This window comes from Gnatocerus cornutus, unplaced genomic scaffold (genome assembly GCF_029298725.1).
Source record: "Gnatocerus cornutus isolate USDA-ARS CGAHR unplaced genomic scaffold, icGnaCorn1.1 ctg00000023.1, whole genome shotgun sequence".
NCBI classification, from domain to species: domain Eukaryota; kingdom Metazoa; phylum Arthropoda; class Insecta; order Coleoptera; family Tenebrionidae; genus Gnatocerus; species Gnatocerus cornutus.
In genome coordinates this window covers 562,805-578,127 of record NW_028275375.1, presented here as the reverse complement: position 1 = coordinate 578,127, position 15,323 = coordinate 562,805, and the positions used below count along the sequence as shown (strand labels likewise).

The following is a 15,323-nucleotide window of genomic DNA, read 5'->3' as shown; positions in this document are numbered from 1 at the left end:
TTTAAAAGGCATCCCTGTGTCGTCCCCGTTCCGCCCTTACGACATCCAGTAAATTACATGGAAAAAGTGATTAATTGCCTCCAGGATCGCAAACACGAAGTCCTCGAGTCGGCTACAGCAACCGGAAAAACCCTATCCCTCCTCTGCGTCTCCTTGGCCTGGTTAGAAGCTAAGATATCCGAAATTTAAGCCCCACGACAGTCTTTTAGTATCCTAGACCAACCTAGGTCAACCAGCACCGAAAGAGTTTCCTTGGCAACTGTAGCGATTGAAGTGCCGTGTGTCTTAGGTAACAGCAGTCGGCGGGAAATCCCGCGTTGACCTTAATATTTGAAATCTTTTTTTAGTGACCCTCAACATGCCTGTGACCACTATTAAAGGCATCCCGGTGTCGTTCCCCTTCCCTCCTTACGACATCCAGGTAAACTACATGGAAAAAGTGATCGAATGCCTCCAAGACCGCAAAAACGGAGTCCTTGAGTCTCCCACAGGAACCGGAAAGACCCTATCCCTCCTCTGCGCTTCCTTGGCGTGGTTGGAAGCCAAGAAAGCCGAAGTTCGAGCCTCACGACAGTCTTTTGGCATCCTAGACCAACTGAAGTCAATAGGGGGTACAAGCAGCACCGAGACAGTTTCCTTGGGAACTCCAACGATTATCTACGCGTCACGGACACACACCCAGTTGACTCAAGCCGTCCAGGAGTTGAAAAGATCGAACTACAATCATGTCAAAGCTTTGGTTATTGGATCTCGCGAACAAATGTGCGTCTTAGAAGAAGTGGTTAATGTAAAAAACAAGATGATGAAGGTGCAAGTATGCCGAAAGAAAGTCAGGGAGGAATCATGCGTGTATTATAACGAAGTCGAGGCGGTGAAAACGCATAAGACAATCACAGATCTAAACGTTATAGACATAGAAGATTTAGTGAAATTGGGACAGGACCACTGTTTTTGCCCTTATTACATGGCTAAGGAACTCAAGCATGACAAAGAAGTGATTTTCGTTCCTTACAACTACCTGCTTGATCCAAAAACTCGAACAGCGTTGGGGCTGGAGTTGGCCAACAACATCGTGATTTTTGATGAAGGTCATAACATCGAAAAAGCTTGTGAAGAGTCTGCATCCATCCAACTTAAATCGTCCGATCTTACACTTTGCATTGAAGAAATCATGTCGGCAATGAAAGCCCCAAAAGACTTTACTGGTGTAGAGCTTTCCTCCCTAAGAGACATTTTTTTAAATTTTGAAAAGGCGTTGAACGCCATTGTTGTTAAAAGTTCTTTCAACGAAGGGACGTATTTTGAGGGATCCTACATTTATGAATTGTTTGCTAAAGCTGGGGTAAGTCAAAGAGTCTGGGCCATATTTTTTCAAAAATTGCGCTGTGTTAAACCGGCTTTCAAAGTAGGTTCATAATCATTAAGTGACTATTATTAGTAGTTCAGTTAATACCCTATTAGTAGTCTCGATTTTGGCCGCCACTACACAAAAAAATCATTTTCTTGCAGATCACAGACACGAATTTAGACTCGATTCGTGCCATTATTGACAAGATTGTGCTATTTCTAACAACCAGAGATGAAGGTTCTAGTGGACGCAAAGGCGCTGGACTGCAATTATTTGCAGACCTATTGTCCATAGTCTTCGCCAGCTCGTCTGCGGAGTTCAGAGACAACGTCCGCAAGTCATATAAGGTGAGTTGAATTTTCGTTGTTTTGTGGTAATTTCTCTTTTCCAGGTGCACGTTGGTTATGAGGAGGGCTCACCAAGTACAACATTTAAAAATAAAGTCCTGAGTTGTTGGTGTTTCAGTCCTGGATTTGGGTAATTTCTCAGATGATAATTCCCATTTTTAATTTTTGGTTTTAGGATGAACATGCTAATGGAACAAGGGGTCCACTGTGTCATTGTCACCAGTGGGACTTTGGCCCCCTTAAAACCATTAATTTCGGAGCTGGGACTCCAAGTGGACGTATCCATTGAGAACCCGCACATCATCCAAGACCATCAAATTTGCGTCAAAGTCGTGACGAACGGTCCTGATAATGAGCTCCTCATCTGTAACTACCAAAATAGAGACAACTCCAGATATCTGAGGTCCTTGGGACAAGTCCTCATGAATTTCATCCGGAATATCCCGGGTGGAGTCCTGGTTTTCTTCCCGTCGTACCCCATAATGCTCAATTGCCAACGCTCCTGGCAGCACTGCGGAATTTGGCGGGCCATCAACGATACCAAAGTAAAAACGACGTTGAAATGAAACGCAAATAATTCTACGATTTCAGCCGATTTTCGTGGAGCCGAAAGATAAAATCACCTTCACCACCACCATGAAGGAGTATTATGCGAAAATTAACGACCGCAACTTGAAGGGGGCTATCTTCATGGGAGTCTGCAGAGGAAAAGTGTCTGAAGGGTTGGATTTCGCCGATCAAAACGGACGCGCGGTGTTTATCATCGGCTTACCGTATCCTCCGTTGAAAGACGCAAAGATCATACTGAAGAAACGTTATCTTGATGTTCGCAACACCAAAAATCCCGAAGTAAGGAGCTTTAAACAAAGACACTATTAGAATTTTTGAGTTTCAGTACCTCACCGGCGACGAATGGTATCGACTTGAGGCAACACGCGCCATCAACCAAGCCATTGGGAGGGTTATAAGACACAAAAATGATTACGGCGCCATCATTCTTCTTGATAGCAGATTCGCACAGTTGCCAATCAAACAAAATTTATCGAAGTGGATACAAAAACACCTTCAAGCTCCACAGAGTTTTGGAGTGACTGTGCGGGGGCTAAAACAGTTTTTTGAGAACGCAGCGACTAGAGTGCCTATACAATCTCAAATCAGGGATGAAAGTACACCACCGCCGACGCCCAAGGAGTGTGGTAATTCCGGTGGCAGCACCACTGCCATTTCCTTGCCTTCAACAAGCGGAGGCTGGATGAAAATCCATAAAAGAAAAAGAGAGGAGTTGAACAATAGTTCAAAAAAAGCGAAGTTTCTTGAGGCGAGTCAGGAAACGACGACTTTTCCCATTGAGACGAGTCAGGCCACGACTGTTTCTCTGCCTTCGACGAGTAAGAGATTGGCGGAAATTCATCCAGATAGTCCAAAGAGCGCGAAGGTTATTGAAGCGAGTCAGGACACGAGGATTTTCGATCGCGGGCTTTATGATGTCATGACTATGGTAGTATTAGAGGAAAATTAACACGTAAAACTGTTTGGTTTGTTTTAGTCGGAAAAAGAAATGAGCCCTGAAATGTCCGAGGAGTTGGCTGCGGTTACGGTAGCATATAAAAACAGCAATGATCTACAAGAACTGAAGAAGTCGTTAAATGAGATATTTTTGAGGAAGCGCCACTTGCGCAGATTTGCTAAAGCACTGGCACCGCACGTTTTAGATAGCCATCAAATGGAATTTCTAAGCTACTGTAATCATTTAGAATTACAGTAGTAATCAATTACCGTTAAGTAAGTAATTAAGTAAGATGGTTTTGTCCATTTCAGTGTTTGCCTCTCGTCTTTTTTAGGTGAGCTAATGAAACTTCTTCACACTTTGCCGGAAGGAGGGATAGTGTTGAGTTTGTGTTTTTCTATTTTAATTATGTTTACTGAGTTTTATTCGAGTTTTTTTGGTTGAACGGTTAGTTCGAACTGGCATCACCCTAAGAAAAGAAAAGTTACTATCCTACCACAAAATTACTAAGGTGTATTATTGGTTGCCTACATGCTGCATGTTCAAGACTCACAATTTTTACTAATTAAAATTTATTTTCAGAGTACAACAAATGATTAACAACGATGCTGCTTTCACAAAAAAACACCAAAATTCTTTACTGTTCACTTCCTCGTTCTTTTCGGAATGCTACGAAACAAATTACACAAGTTAAGAGCTTCATTTGAAGCTGTTTGGAGTTGGATTTGCAACAAATTTATGGGTCTTGATTGAAATTTTTTAACGCAGGTAAGCTGAAAATTGTTTGAATCACAGCTTTAAAATGTTTCGTGGTATTTCAGGTTCCAACTTAATTACCAGAGTTTATTATTAAGAGACTGAGTCTATAGATGATGGTCTTCTCATGACTACACACATCTTGCAGCATCTGGATGGCACCACCCACAGCCAATATCCAAATGGCGGTTGTCGTCGCTCAACGTTGAAGGAGTCTGCAAGTTATTGCACAGAATTGAAGAAACCACTCATTCAGCACAGTGAAGTATAGTACAGTGAAGTGATCCAGGAGCTTAACATCACGAAAAAGGTGCTGCTTTATTGCAATGTGGAGGAAAAAGGTTAAATTTAAACATGTTTTAAGTCAAAGTCAAATGTTCTTTTTCCAGTGGTTGAAGATGTCGTTCAGTGACTGGGAAATGTTCAGAGTGTTGCTGATTGCATTGCGAGAGCACGAAGTTTGCAACGTTTTCAAACCTGATGAGTCTACGAGCAGAAAACGAGTGTTTCTCCAGAGAAGGCCCAAAGGAACTCAACCAACGGAAACAGCATCATCGAGATGCAGTTGTCAAGAAAGAAAATACTACAAAGGCTCTGAAGGTCATCTGGTGTCTTGTGAGATATTTTGTGAAGTCAAGGAAACATCAGGGAACGGAAGTTTATGGAGAATTTTCATTGGTCTCTTGAAAACGCGAGATTTTGAAATCTTACAATGCTGTATGGTTTGCTGCTTGTTCAGGAGGAATGGAAGGTTTGTTTTCTTTTCTCTCCATTCATGGTCTCACCTTAATCTTTCAGTTGCAGCTGAACAAGACCTTGTTCTACTCTCTTGGTGAAGAAACAGGCGCAAACAATTGAAAACTTCGCCTAACGTGAAGAACCAGCAACTGAACAGAATGAGAAAGTCAGTCCTAACTAACTATACATAAAACTTGAGAAAGGCAACAAACATTGAAGAGTTTTTTTCAGGTGAGGTAACAAACATGTTCTTCAGGAAACTTAACTATTTCATACTTCTGGTAGGGACTAGAATGAAGAAGAGAAGGACATGAAAACGTGTAGAGTGACAAGGATGTGAAAGCAAGATTAAAGACCAAGTGGACTTAACCAATCGGCTCAATGAAGGAAGGACAGCTGTCAGATAAGAAGATTGATCTAGGGTCTTGGATGAGTCTTCTCCTTCATTTAGAAGTCAATTTTAGGTTTTTTTTAACATGGTATTCGATTTACAGTTTTTGTAGCCAATTCGATTGTTTTTGTGATCATTGTAGGAGAATTTTTATTGAGACTTAAGCTTTTTCTGGCCATTCAATTGTTTTTTTTATGATTAACCTTTTATAAACTCTTTGCCATTTTTGGAAATTGCAAAATTTTCGACAATAGAAACTTTGTTTCTCAAATTTTGACTTATTTTTTGTGGGCCGTTTTTAGTTCAAGCATTCTTCCACCAGAGGGCTAAATTTGTGGTTTGAAACTTAGCTAATCAATTTAGCACGGATTTTTACCACAATTTTTTGAGTAAGCGCCACCTGGCGGAATAACGCTGAACTATTTAGTTCAAGCATTCTCTCACCAGAGGGCTAAATTTATGGTTTGAAACTTGACTAACCGATTTAGCACGGATTTTTACCACAATTTTCTTGAGTAAGCGCCACCTGGCGGAATAACGCTGAACTATTTAGTTCAAGCATTCTCTCACCAGAGGGCTAAATTTATGGTTTGAAACTTGACTAACCGATTTAGCACGGATTTTTACCACAATTTTCTTGAGTAAGCGCCACCTGGCGGAATAACGCTGAACTATTTAGTTCAAGCATTCTCTCACCAGAGGGCTAAATTTGTGGTTTGAAACTTGACTAACCGATTTAGCACGGAGTTTTACCACAATTTTTTTTTGAGTAAGCGCCACCTGGTGGAATAATGCCGAACTATTTAGTTCAAGCATTCTTGCAACTTGGACACATTTTTGGATGAAAACGACTAACCGGAAAAAGGAAAGAAAACAAAATCCTTAAACTTTATGTATATAATCAAATGAGCAAATTCTAAATGGTACAAAACAGCAAATTACATCATTTTGACTAACAACATAATAATGTGAGCAAAAAAATACACTCCAAACCCTACACTGTGCCATGTCTTCCTCTCTTTCCTCCCCACCATCATCTTACTGCAAGAAGTGTAAAAAAGTTTCATCAGGAACATACATGTTCGCTTACCTGAACTGCCACTCTGTAGTTAATTGCTGTTTCTTCTCGGCAAAGCTTTCAATTGCGCCTGCTTCTTTGACCAAGAGGAAGGATAACAAAGTCGTGTTCAACAAACCTTCTATCCGTCCTGAACAAGCAGCAAAGCATTCACCATTGTAAGATCTCAGGATCGCGCGTTTCTAAAAAACCAATGAAAATTCTCCATAAACTTCCGTTCCCTGATGTTTCCTTGACTTCACAAAATAGCTCACAAGACACCAGATGACCTTCAGAGTCTTTGTAGTATTTTCTTTTTTGACAACTGCTTCTTCATGCTCTGTTTGCGTTGGTTGAGTTCCCTTGGGTGTTCTCTGAAGCAACACTCGTTTTCTGCTCGTAGACTCATCAGGTTTGAAAATGTTGCAAACTTCGTGCTCCCGCAATGAAATCAGCAACACCTTGAACATCTCCTAGTCACTGAACGACATCTTCAACCACTGGAAAAAGAACATTTGACTTTGACTTAAAACATGGTTGAATTGTTTACCTTTTTCGTGATGTCATGCTCCTGGGTCACTTCACTGTACTATGGGAGCGGTGAATGAGTGGTTTCTTCAATTCTGTGCAATAATTTGCAGACTCCTTCAACGTTGAGCGACGACAACCGCCTTTTGGACTTCTTAGGCTATAGGTAGTACCATCAAGATGCTGCAAGCTGTGTGTAGTCATAAGAAGACCATCATCCATAGATTCTGTCTCTTAATAATCAACTCTGGTAATGAAGTCGGAACCTGAAATACCAGAAAACATTTTAAAGCTGTGATTCAAACAATTTTCGGCTTACCTGCGTTTAAAAATTTCAATGAAGACCCATAAATTTGTTGCAAATCCAACTCCAAATGAAGTTCTTAACTTGCGCAATTTCTTAGCACTCCCGGAAAATGAAGAAAGTGAATAGTGAAGAATTCTGGTGGTTTGCAAGCAGCATCATTGTTAATCATCTGTTGAATTCTGAAAATAAATTTTAATTAGTAAAAACTGTGACGCTTGAACATGCATCATATAGGCAACCAATAATACATCTTAATAATTTCGTGGTATTATAGTAACTTTTGTTTTCTTAGGTTGATGCCAGTTTGCACTAATCGTTCAACCAATCAAAAATAAGCAAGTTTTGACTACTTCAAGTCTAGTGGAAATTGAACACAAAAGAGGGAAATTCAAATTTTAGTAACATAACCTAAAATGATTTTTGAAACTCACTCGGTTAAAATAGGAATAATTGGGATCTCGCATTTCCTTCAGACTTTAGCTGACTGTGCATGTCACATTTCTGCGTCCACATCCCAATCATCCCAAATTCTGCACTCTTGCATGTTCTCCTTCTCCACTAGATGAGAAGTGTGAAAAAGTTTCATTAGGAACATTTTGTTAACTTGCCTGAGAAAGATTTTTTCAATGTAAATGCAGCCTTTCTTGATGTTGATGCAGAAGCAGCTGTACTTCTCTCACTGTGTGTAGTTGTTGGTTGGTTGTACATATCAGGCAAAGCTTTCATTTGTTCACGCCTGCTTCTACCGAAAGTACAACAAAATCTTGTTTAGCTGCAAGAGAAAAATAAAAATGATCAATGGAGTGAAAAGAAAACCAACCTTTCATCCTTCCTAATTAAGTAGCAATGAACATTTTCATCCTCCACAAACTCCCACTTATTGATGTTTTCATAATTTCATAAAATAGCTCAAAAGCTAGCAGACTTCCTCCACAGCCTTTGCAGTATGCATTTTCTTTCTTGACAACTTCAACACTCCTAAAATACCACAAAGCATTTTAAAGCTGTGATTCCAACAATTTTCTGCTTACCTGCATTTAAGAATTTCAGTGACTCATAAATTTGTGCAAACTTAGTTTCACCAACAAACACCAACTCCAAGTGAAGTTCCCAACTTGCATAAGTTCTGTTGTACCATTCCTAAAGAAATAGAAAAATTGACAGTAAAGAATTTTGTTGGTTTCGTCATGCAAAAGCAACTGGAACTTGCTCATTCTGTGCAGTTGTTGCTTGTTAACGTCAGGTAAAACTGTCAATTGACTGCATCTGCTCCAGACTCTAAGTACAACAAATTCTTCTTCAGCTGCAATAGACAGATGAAGATAAGACCATGATTGACGAAAAAAGACAACAAACAAACCTTCCATCCTTCATAAACAAGCAGCATAGCAATCAGTATTGTAGGATCACGCGTTTTCCAGAAACCAATGAAAATTCTTCATAAATTTCCGTTTCCTGATGTTTTCTTAACTTCACAAAATAGCTCAAAAGACAGCAGATATCGTCCACAATCCTGATGGCATTTTCTTTCTTTACTACTTCAACATTTCTAGTGGTAAACATGTAGTTGGTACCTGAAACAACACAACAACATTTTAAAGTCTGTGACTCTAGTAATTTTAGCTTACCTGCGTTCAATCATTTTAAAGTAGACCCATAAATTTGTCACAAATCCATTCCACCAGCATCATCAACTTCAAAGAGATTCAAATGAACTTAACTTGCATAATTTCTTTCAAACCATTTCCTGAAGAATAAGAAATCGACTATAACGGTTCACCAGTAAAGAATTTTGTTGGTTTCTTGTCCAAGTAGCTTCGTTTGGGATCATTTGGACTCTTAAAGCTCTGAAAACAAGTCTTATTAGTAAAAAAATGTCAACGTTTGAACATGCGGCACATAGGCGACCAATAATACACCTTAGTGAATTCGTGACAATATAGTAATTTTTGTATTCTTAGGTTGATGACAAGTCGGACTATTCGTTCAACCAACCAAAAGTAAGCATGATTTGACAACTTCAATAGTGAAAATTGAACAAAGAGGAGGGAAATTCGAATTTGAGATTCAATAACAAACCTGAAGTTATTCTTAAAACTTATCTGGTGAAATAAATAGAACTGACATCTCTCATTTTCTTCAGACTTCGGCACTATAACTCGACTTTGTGCAGGTTACGCGCTGTCCTCTTGTTACTTCTCCATTTGAAGTCACTTCCATTCTTGTCCCTAAAAGCAGAAGACAAGTTAAATTATAAAAAAACATCTTGCAACATTTATAAGTAGCAGAACCACATTTTTTGTTGTTTTTTGAGAAACTAAACACAGCAAATTTAGAAAAGCGAAACAAACCTTTTACAATGAGCACAACTTCGTTCCCAGAAGTACCACTGTGTCTTGCTTAGTCTTAAGCACGTTTCTGCATCAACATCCATATCAACTGCTCAATTTTCTAGCATGATGCATCAAATCCACGAGTTAAAGAAGGAAGCAAATACATCGAAAAGAAGCAACCATTCATTCTTATCCCAAAATTTCTTCAATCTTCCATTATTTACAAAATGACTTGTAATTCTCCATTCTAATGATACGAATAGCGACTTTGAAACTAATAAAAGGCTTCAGGTAATTCTAATTTTCCAGAAACTTGCAATTTTGGGTTGAAACATATGAAACACTTTTGCTCCCACCAACAAAACCTAGATTTACGTAGAAGACCAGTAAACTGTGATGTAAACAATTGGGGACTTACCTATTTTTAAATCTCCATAAGGGGGCCCAAGATCTTGTCTCAATTTGAAGTAATTTCATGAAGAAGCTTCGCGTCACTATTGCGCTTCACTTTCAAATCCCATTCCTTATTTTAGTTGGCTTCGTCTTCAAATTCCACTGGACTTGTGTTCAAACTTGACAAAACTGAAAAAAAAAATCCCCCAAACGTCGTAAAATTATTTGAGGTTAGAAACCCCAGATTGCATTTAATTTTGTTTAGATTACTCACATCACACCCAATATAAACAAACAAGAGAATTGAGTGATCCTATTTTTTAGGTTTGATGATGAGTGCTCAAATCAACGCCATAATAAATGGGGACCCAAATGAATCCGCGAAAGCTTTACGGGACTTCGTTAAAGAGGTAAACAAAGCACTTTTATTAACTTCTATTCCTTATCGTCCTTTTCAAGGCTTCGCAAACGTTCTCGTTCCCCGAACTCAACGAAAATAATCAACGCAAACAGCTGTGGGAAGCTCTATTTACATTGGCGAATTCCACCAAAGACCCCACAGTTCTTATGAATTGCTTTTTTGCAATTCGCATTTTAAGGTACAATTGTTAATGTTAATCCAACAATCAATACTCTTATTTTAGTCGCGATAAGGCCGAATTAAACGCTTTGATAACAGAAGACTGGTTGCAATTGGGGACAACACACTCAGGGCTCAACAATCCCGACTTCGTTTTCGATGAAACGACCACCGGTGTGGCCATCGAGTTCCAGAAATGTCTCTGCAACGTCGTTTTCAACAGTTCCGTGGCGGCGAAGATGTGCTGCAAAAACGGCATGTTGCAACAGATTGCCGAACGCCTAAAACTGGCAGAGGAGAAAAAAATCCCCGAAGAAATCGTCTTCTTTGATGTTAAACACATTTTCTTGCTGACGGCCCTGCGTTCGGAAATTCGCAACCAGGTCCGGACTGAGCTGGGCGGCATTCTCTCGCTGATGAAGCTCCTGGACGCGACGCTCAAAAAAGTAGCGGAGAATGTAGGGAAAGATAAACTTGCTCTTAATGTAATTGGAGTTTCTCATCCAAAACCAATCGCGTTAAAAAGGTGATTTTCTAGAACCAACAAGCCGACTTGGTGTGTGAAATCCTGAAGGCTCTGTTCAACCTTACCCTCAACTGTTACGGTAACAACAGCGACAAAGTCGAAGACGAGCAGTGCGCACATCTGGTGGTCAATCTGCGATTGTACCTCCTCATGCCGACCGTCAGCCCCGAGAAGTCTCGCGAGATTAAGAACAACGTCATCAACCTCTTGACTAACATCCCCGAGGAGTATTACAAAGACTTGATGACGGTGGCTCAACCGGGGCAGAAAGTCCCCCAGAAGCTCCAATTCGAGGGTCACAACATGACCGCGATCCAAGAGATTCTCTTGTTTCTCCAGTCGGAGTTGTGCGACGAAAACGTGAGTTCGGTATCTTCGTGGTCACTTTTCACGTTCAATTTCAGGGGGTGTCTCAACAGTACGAGTCCCTCTCGCCTGTCATAACCGTGTTGTTGAAAGGGGCCTCGAACCATCGAGAAATCCGCAAATATCTGCGGGTGCAAATCTTACCACCGTTGAAGGATGTGAGGACGCGACCAGAGCAAGGGACCACTCTAAGAAACTACCTGTGTCGGCTTCTAACAACCCCCATAACGCAACTGCGCGATTTAGTCGCCGAGCTTTTATTCCTCCTGTGTAAAAAGAGCGGTGAGTTTCTTCTTTCACTGCGTGGTTTGAATTATCATCATTGCTCGTTTTAGTCAAGAGGATGATCAAATATACCGGGTATGGTAACGCCGCTGGTCTCTTCGTCCAAAAGGGGTTGTTGAGTGGTCGCTCGTATGCAGGAGAGGCGGATTTTAGCTCGGAAAGTGAAGACAGCGAGACTGAGGAGTACGCGAATCTTAAACATGGCATTAATCCAGTGACGGGGTGCTACGAGGAGCCCCATGCAAGTCCCATGGAAAATATGACCGAAGAACAGGTTTGTTGGACTGGTGGTGTTCGTTCTCTACCTGTCTTTACTTGTAGAAAGAATACGAGGCGATGAAACTGGTTGAGTTGATAGACAATTTGACGAAATGTGGGGTGATTCAACCCTGCAGGGTTGGAGCTGATGGGAAACCGCACCCCATTGAACACGTCCTTCAGCTACAAGAAGGGTTGAAAGCTCAACAGGTTGACACCAACAGTGACAGCGATTAAGCTTCCGGAAGAAGCAAATTTTGTGATTTTTTTGGCATGTTGCATGTCTTAAACTAGTCTGAAGCACGTGTTAATTATTGAAGTTTCACATTCTTAAAGTTTGTGTTTTATATCGCCTTGTATAAAATGGCGTCTTATAATATTTTTTCTATAATATTTTTATTGTATATTACGAAACTAACGATTCTTCAAACTCTTTCGTGTACAAATATTGTGTCAACTAGTAACAGCAATTATATGGATGTACTGTAATAAATAAAAAACTGATCCAAGTGCACAGATTAAACAAAATACGCCGCCAGTTGCGCCATCTTATCCTTCGGCTTAGGCCTCCCTCGGCCTCTCCCTCTGTTCGGCGCTTTCCCACCCCTAAACTGCCGCGGTCTCGTATAAACAGCAGCTTTGGGTTTATCAACGAGTTTCCCGAAATCGCTCGTACAAAAAACGCACCCCTTCATCTCCGCCAACGCGTTTGGCAGTTTACTCTTTTCGGGTTTGTACTCCACGTTGACTAACTGAGCCCCACAGTCACAAACCTCCGAAAGAACGACCATTTTCTGGGCGTCATCAAAGAAATTGATAATTGTGTCGCACCTACAAAACGAAAATCAAACGGGGCGAGGTAATTCCACCTTATACCTGGTGCAGCCGAGCTTCCACTTTGGCCCTGAAGAAGGGTCTAGGACCAACACGCCGGAATCGCACTCAACGCAACTGCATACGCCGTTACTGTTTAAACTGTAGGGACAGGTGGGGTGCGAGCAGGAGTTGCACCCGTTGCCCTTCTTCATGTCTCTGAAAAGACGTGATCAGAACGTGTCACCTCCCTCGAAAACCCTTACTTGAACGGAGGGTGGTTATAACAGTACGGGCAGAAGACGAAACTCTTTCCTTTGTTGCCCATGGTCCAGGAGAGCAACTCGAAGTCGTCCAAAGGGCATTTTAGTTCCTTAAAAAGTTTGACTGTGCCGTTTTGGGGCAAACTGTACGTTTCGTCGCACTGAGGACAGTGTAATCTGGGGGGTTTCGCCTGAATGTATTTCATATATCTTCGGCATTTTCCGCACCTAAAATTACTTTGTTTTGGGAGGGGTATTACAACACTCCAGTACAACCTTGAGTGGGCTTTTCCCGACGCGCTTAAAGGAGAGAACGACACTTCGAATAACTGGTCCATCCCGTCGATGTTCTTCACGAAATATTGAAACTTCAGTTTGAAGATGTCCACAGTGTGCTTCAACACTGCGTTGAAGTTCGCTTTACCCAACGCAATCAAGTTGAGTTGTTCTTCGACAGCTGACCTCATGGTTGGTAGTACCAACTCAGCATCGATCTACAAAAGCGCGTTAGAAACTGACCAACACCCCTAAGAACTGACTTTTTGGTAACCGTGCACGAGGACGATTCCTAAAGTCGTCGGTTTGAGCCTCCTCCCCGACGTAACAGTGACGTAGTTCCTTTGAGAGATGTTATTGATGTGGACTGGAATGGAGGCATCGGTCCCAATCCCATGGGTCTCCATGAGCGTGATCAATTCAGCCTCGGTGAGATAGTCAGGGGGGCAAGTTTGATGCTCCGTCAACCGCATGTCTTTCACTGGAACCGTTTCATTCTCATGTAGATTCGGAACGATTTCGTTTTTATCAAACGCCTGCCATGTCATCACCGTCGTGTACCCAGGATCCAGGAGAGTTTTCCCGGTGGCAGTAAAAGTCTCCTCGTTTATGGTAAGAGTGACGGTCGTACTCAAATATTTACAATCCCTGGCGAGCGTCCCTATAAAATGTCGCGCGATGTAGTCGTACAACTTCCAAGCCTCACTGTCGAGGTCGTTGCGTGACGCTAATTTCATGGGGGTTATTGGGGGGTGGTCCCCAGCATCGTGGCCTTGTTTCGGTCGGTTGACACCTTTGGAAAGGATTTCTTTGACTTCGTCGCCCCATTCCGAACTGTTTTGTTGTTGCCGCAGGACCCCCCTATAAACTGACTTTAAGAAAAAGAACAAGAGAAGTGTCTCAGTACACTAAATCGAAGTTTTCCGGGTAACGAGTGGTTTCAGTCCTCGGATAACTAATGTACCCTTGCGTGTAGAGTTTTTCGGCGATTTGCATAGCGTGATGGGGGCCCATGCCTAGCCCCGAGCTCGCCACTCGCATCAATTCGACCGTGTTAAGAGCCACGGGGCGACTTTTCGCTTTTTCTTTCGATACGACGCTCACGACCCTACAAACACACCAATAATAAGTGAGTCCAGACCGAAAGAGCGCTCACTTTGCCTCCTTCTGATCCTTAATCTGTTGAAGGAACATGTTGGCGACCTCCTTATCGAAGCAGCGCACTCTTTTCCAATCTAAAGAGATGTCTGCCCCGTCTTTGCTGGTAACAGCGACTTTGATGACCCAGTAAGGCTCCGGTTTAAAGGTCTGAATCTGATCGTGTCTCTGCACGCAGAAACCAAGAGTGGGAGTTTGACAGGGGCCGTACGAAATCAAAGAGGAGTCCAAGTCGCCGTAGCGACCTTGGAAGAACTTCGTTTGGAATCGTGTGAAAGCACAACCAATTCGCAGATCGAGTTCTTGGCGGGCGTCGACACTTCGCGCCTCGTTTTCGTTAGGATGAGCTACAATCGACTTGATTACACGCAATCTAAAGAAACTACTAAATTACATAAGTTGTTGAAGGCCGCTTTGATATCTTTGTCTGTGATGGCCGAGAAGCGTGCTCTGAACGTAATCTTGTTTGAATAAACATCTCCACTCATACTTCTAGCCACAGCGTTCATAACTTCAAAACAGATATTCTCCCCTTCTTTATCACAATCCAACCACAGTACTAAATTCTCGCACCCCTTAGCTTCGTTGCTTAAAAAGAACGGCATCTTAAATTTCGCCGTTGCCTCCTTTTTTTCAATGGGACAAGAGAACAACTCCACTGGGTCAACCCTGTCCCAATTATTGTACTTGCTTATAAAATCCACCCCCATGACGTGTCCACAGACTGAAGTCATTTTAAAACGAGCGGGGACTCCTTGGAAAGAGCCGTTCCACTCGTGGACTGAGCAAATTCCATTTGAACCTAAAATTTTGAAATGATTTTGGTGGATCTTAAGAACTGGAGTTACCTTTGCGAGATGAATTCGAGCCGTTGCTTAAAATGCTGGCTAGAGATGCTGCCAGTGACGGCTTTTCCGCCACCATAAGCACCGTTTTCATTTTGGAAGCGAAAATGGAAATCTAACCTAAAAATCAACCGGGCACGAGTGACAGGTGACAGGTGACACCACGGAGAGGTTAGAGTTAGTTTCCAAATGCTTTCCTGACGGAAGATTGCTCATTTTATTTATTATTTATTTAATACCGGTAAGAA

General features: G+C 41.7%; 4 protein-coding genes and 1 long non-coding RNA gene across 9 annotated transcripts; 3 read left to right on the top strand and 2 right to left on the bottom strand.

The window, feature by feature from the left end:
* The first annotated feature begins 358 nt into the window (after window positions 1-358).
* Window positions 359-3,688, top strand: LOC148166175 (regulator of telomere elongation helicase 1 homolog). Its single transcript, XM_088049237.1, has 8 exons — window positions 359-1,342; window positions 1,510-1,695; window positions 1,740-1,825; window positions 1,871-2,240; window positions 2,287-2,544; window positions 2,591-3,193; window positions 3,242-3,477; window positions 3,537-3,688. The coding sequence occupies exons 1-7, from the start codon at window positions 359-361 to the stop codon at window positions 3,458-3,460; spliced, it is 2,706 nt and encodes a 901-aa protein (XP_087905363.1). The 3' UTR covers window positions 3,461-3,477; window positions 3,537-3,688.
* A 35-nt stretch (window positions 3,689-3,723) lies between these two features.
* Window positions 3,724-5,265, top strand: LOC148166174 (uncharacterized). Of its 4 annotated transcripts, XR_015771024.1 has the most exons (6): window positions 3,724-3,970; window positions 4,024-4,299; window positions 4,348-4,709; window positions 4,757-4,862; window positions 4,916-4,927; window positions 4,982-5,265. XR_015771024.1 is itself a non-coding variant. In XM_088048901.1 (4 exons), the coding sequence occupies exons 2-4, from the start codon at window positions 4,285-4,287 to the stop codon at window positions 4,764-4,766; spliced, it is 387 nt and encodes a 128-aa protein (XP_087905027.1). In that variant the 5' UTR covers window positions 3,724-3,970; window positions 4,024-4,284; the 3' UTR covers window positions 4,767-5,265. The 4 variants fall into 4 exon arrangements, 1 of the variants encoding a protein (XP_087905027.1); XR_015771023.1 differs by lacking the exon at window positions 4,916-4,927 and having other exon boundaries at window positions 4,928-5,265; XR_015771022.1 differs by having other exon boundaries at window positions 4,757-4,927.
* Window positions 5,266-6,993: 1,728 nt separating this feature from the next.
* On the bottom strand, window positions 6,994-7,891 carry LOC148166173 (uncharacterized). The gene is made up of 4 exons (XR_015771002.1): window positions 7,800-7,891; window positions 7,588-7,751; window positions 7,411-7,537; window positions 6,994-7,158 (listed from the first exon to the last, which is right to left on the bottom strand). It is a non-coding gene; the product is annotated as an uncharacterized LOC148166173 (long non-coding RNA).
* Window positions 7,892-9,894: 2,003 nt separating this feature from the next.
* Window positions 9,895-11,976, top strand: LOC148166172 (chaperone Ric-8A-like). Of its 2 annotated transcripts, XM_088048574.1 has the most exons (8): window positions 9,895-9,935; window positions 10,030-10,115; window positions 10,165-10,304; window positions 10,350-10,770; window positions 10,824-11,171; window positions 11,216-11,459; window positions 11,513-11,736; window positions 11,784-11,976. In XM_088048574.1, the coding sequence occupies exons 2-8, from the start codon at window positions 10,035-10,037 to the stop codon at window positions 11,955-11,957; spliced, it is 1,632 nt and encodes a 543-aa protein (XP_087904700.1). In that variant the 5' UTR covers window positions 9,895-9,935; window positions 10,030-10,034; the 3' UTR covers window positions 11,958-11,976. The 2 variants fall into 2 exon arrangements, with proteins under 2 accessions (XP_087904700.1, XP_087904699.1); XM_088048573.1 differs by having other exon boundaries at window positions 9,915-10,115.
* A 250-nt stretch (window positions 11,977-12,226) lies between these two features.
* Window positions 12,227-15,315, bottom strand: LOC148166171 (DNA topoisomerase 3-beta-1-like). Its single transcript, XM_088048572.1, has 9 exons — window positions 15,079-15,315; window positions 14,625-15,032; window positions 14,229-14,577; window positions 13,980-14,180; window positions 13,336-13,933; window positions 13,073-13,290; window positions 12,800-13,024; window positions 12,597-12,752; window positions 12,227-12,551 (listed from the first exon to the last, which is right to left on the bottom strand). The coding sequence occupies exons 1-9, from the start codon at window positions 15,167-15,169 to the stop codon at window positions 12,239-12,241; spliced, it is 2,559 nt and encodes an 852-aa protein (XP_087904698.1). The 5' UTR covers window positions 15,170-15,315; the 3' UTR covers window positions 12,227-12,238.
* Between the last annotated feature and the right edge of the window lie 8 nt (window positions 15,316-15,323).